We start from the raw sequence: 924 nt of genomic DNA, 5'->3' as shown, positions 1-924 counted from the left end.
ATTCTGAGATGATGATGATGATGTTGCGAGAGATTGGTATGCATTACGATACTTTATAAAGATGGATGGCAACCTTTTCCGTGCTAGACGGTAGATGCCGTCATTGTCTGTAAGGAGGGTAGGCCGAGCAGCGACTACCTTCTCCAAGCACTGCTCCTTATCCTTTGACCAAGGCCGTGCAGTGAGGAACTATCGATGACTGTTAGCACTTGAGCACCCACATTATAGGCCCACTTCCACCAGGTCCGTCTGTATTTCGATGAGCATGTCTATGGTCCCGGCTGGGTGCCGAGGTAGCTGGAAGGTATACTTCTCAGTGTTCGCTATGATATCATCCACGATAGGACGTATGATGGGCAATTTCAAACCCTCCCCTCTGCTACCATATCGTCCTACTAGACGGAATATCTAATTAGACACTTGTACAATAAGGAGCCCAATAGCATTAGCATAATACGGCTCTCAGATCCTGTATGAGATCCTTGGTAAGGCTATCCTTCCGCTGGAGGATGTCCTCTAGGAAAACACTCAAATGCTGTAGGATGTGCTCTACAGTTGCCTTGCGTATACCAGGGATGTTCATAAGGAAACCATCGTTGATACTAAAGTGCACGATACTACTCCAGCTAGAGGTTACTCCCACACTCCTACACCGATCTGTTGGTGTTGTCGTTCTTGAGTAGCCGATCGAAGGCCTCCATCACCTCCTTCTCCCAAACCTTATAAAGCTCGCTCTCCATCGGAGCATTCCTTATTATGTTCTCTATAAGATCCTTCCCTTGGTCTACTATTGCTGAGAGAGACAACTACACTACACACAAGGCCTGGAGCCTCACATGATCCCTTCAGTTGCTCTTTGGAACGATTCAAGCTGGCAACAAGCGCATCGATGGCCTCCACTACAGCATGGGGGTCGTTACTCTT

At 47.7% G+C, this 924-nt stretch overlaps 2 protein-coding genes across 2 annotated transcripts; both read right to left on the bottom strand.

Moving 5' to 3' along the window:
• Window positions 1-234: 234 nt before the first annotated feature.
• Pmar_PMAR011427 (hypothetical protein) lies at window positions 235-408 on the bottom strand (the record flags this gene model as incomplete). The annotated part of the gene is made up of 1 exon (XM_002771770.1): window positions 235-408. A coding segment is annotated over one exon (174 nt), but the record flags the coding sequence as incomplete, so codon positions are not given.
• Window positions 409-457: 49 nt separating this feature from the next.
• Pmar_PMAR011426 (hypothetical protein) lies at window positions 458-740 on the bottom strand (the record flags this gene model as incomplete). Its single annotated transcript, XM_002771769.1, has 2 exons — window positions 458-602; window positions 652-740. Coding segments are annotated over 2 exons (234 nt in total), but the record flags the coding sequence as incomplete, so codon positions are not given.
• Between the last annotated feature and the right edge of the window lie 184 nt (window positions 741-924).

Source organism: Perkinsus marinus, assembly GCF_000006405.1.
Source record: "Perkinsus marinus ATCC 50983 genomic scaffold scf_1104296962394, whole genome shotgun sequence".
Lineage (NCBI taxonomy): Eukaryota > Perkinsozoa > Perkinsida > Perkinsidae > Perkinsus > Perkinsus marinus.
This window is presented reverse-complemented; position numbering and strand designations above follow the sequence as displayed.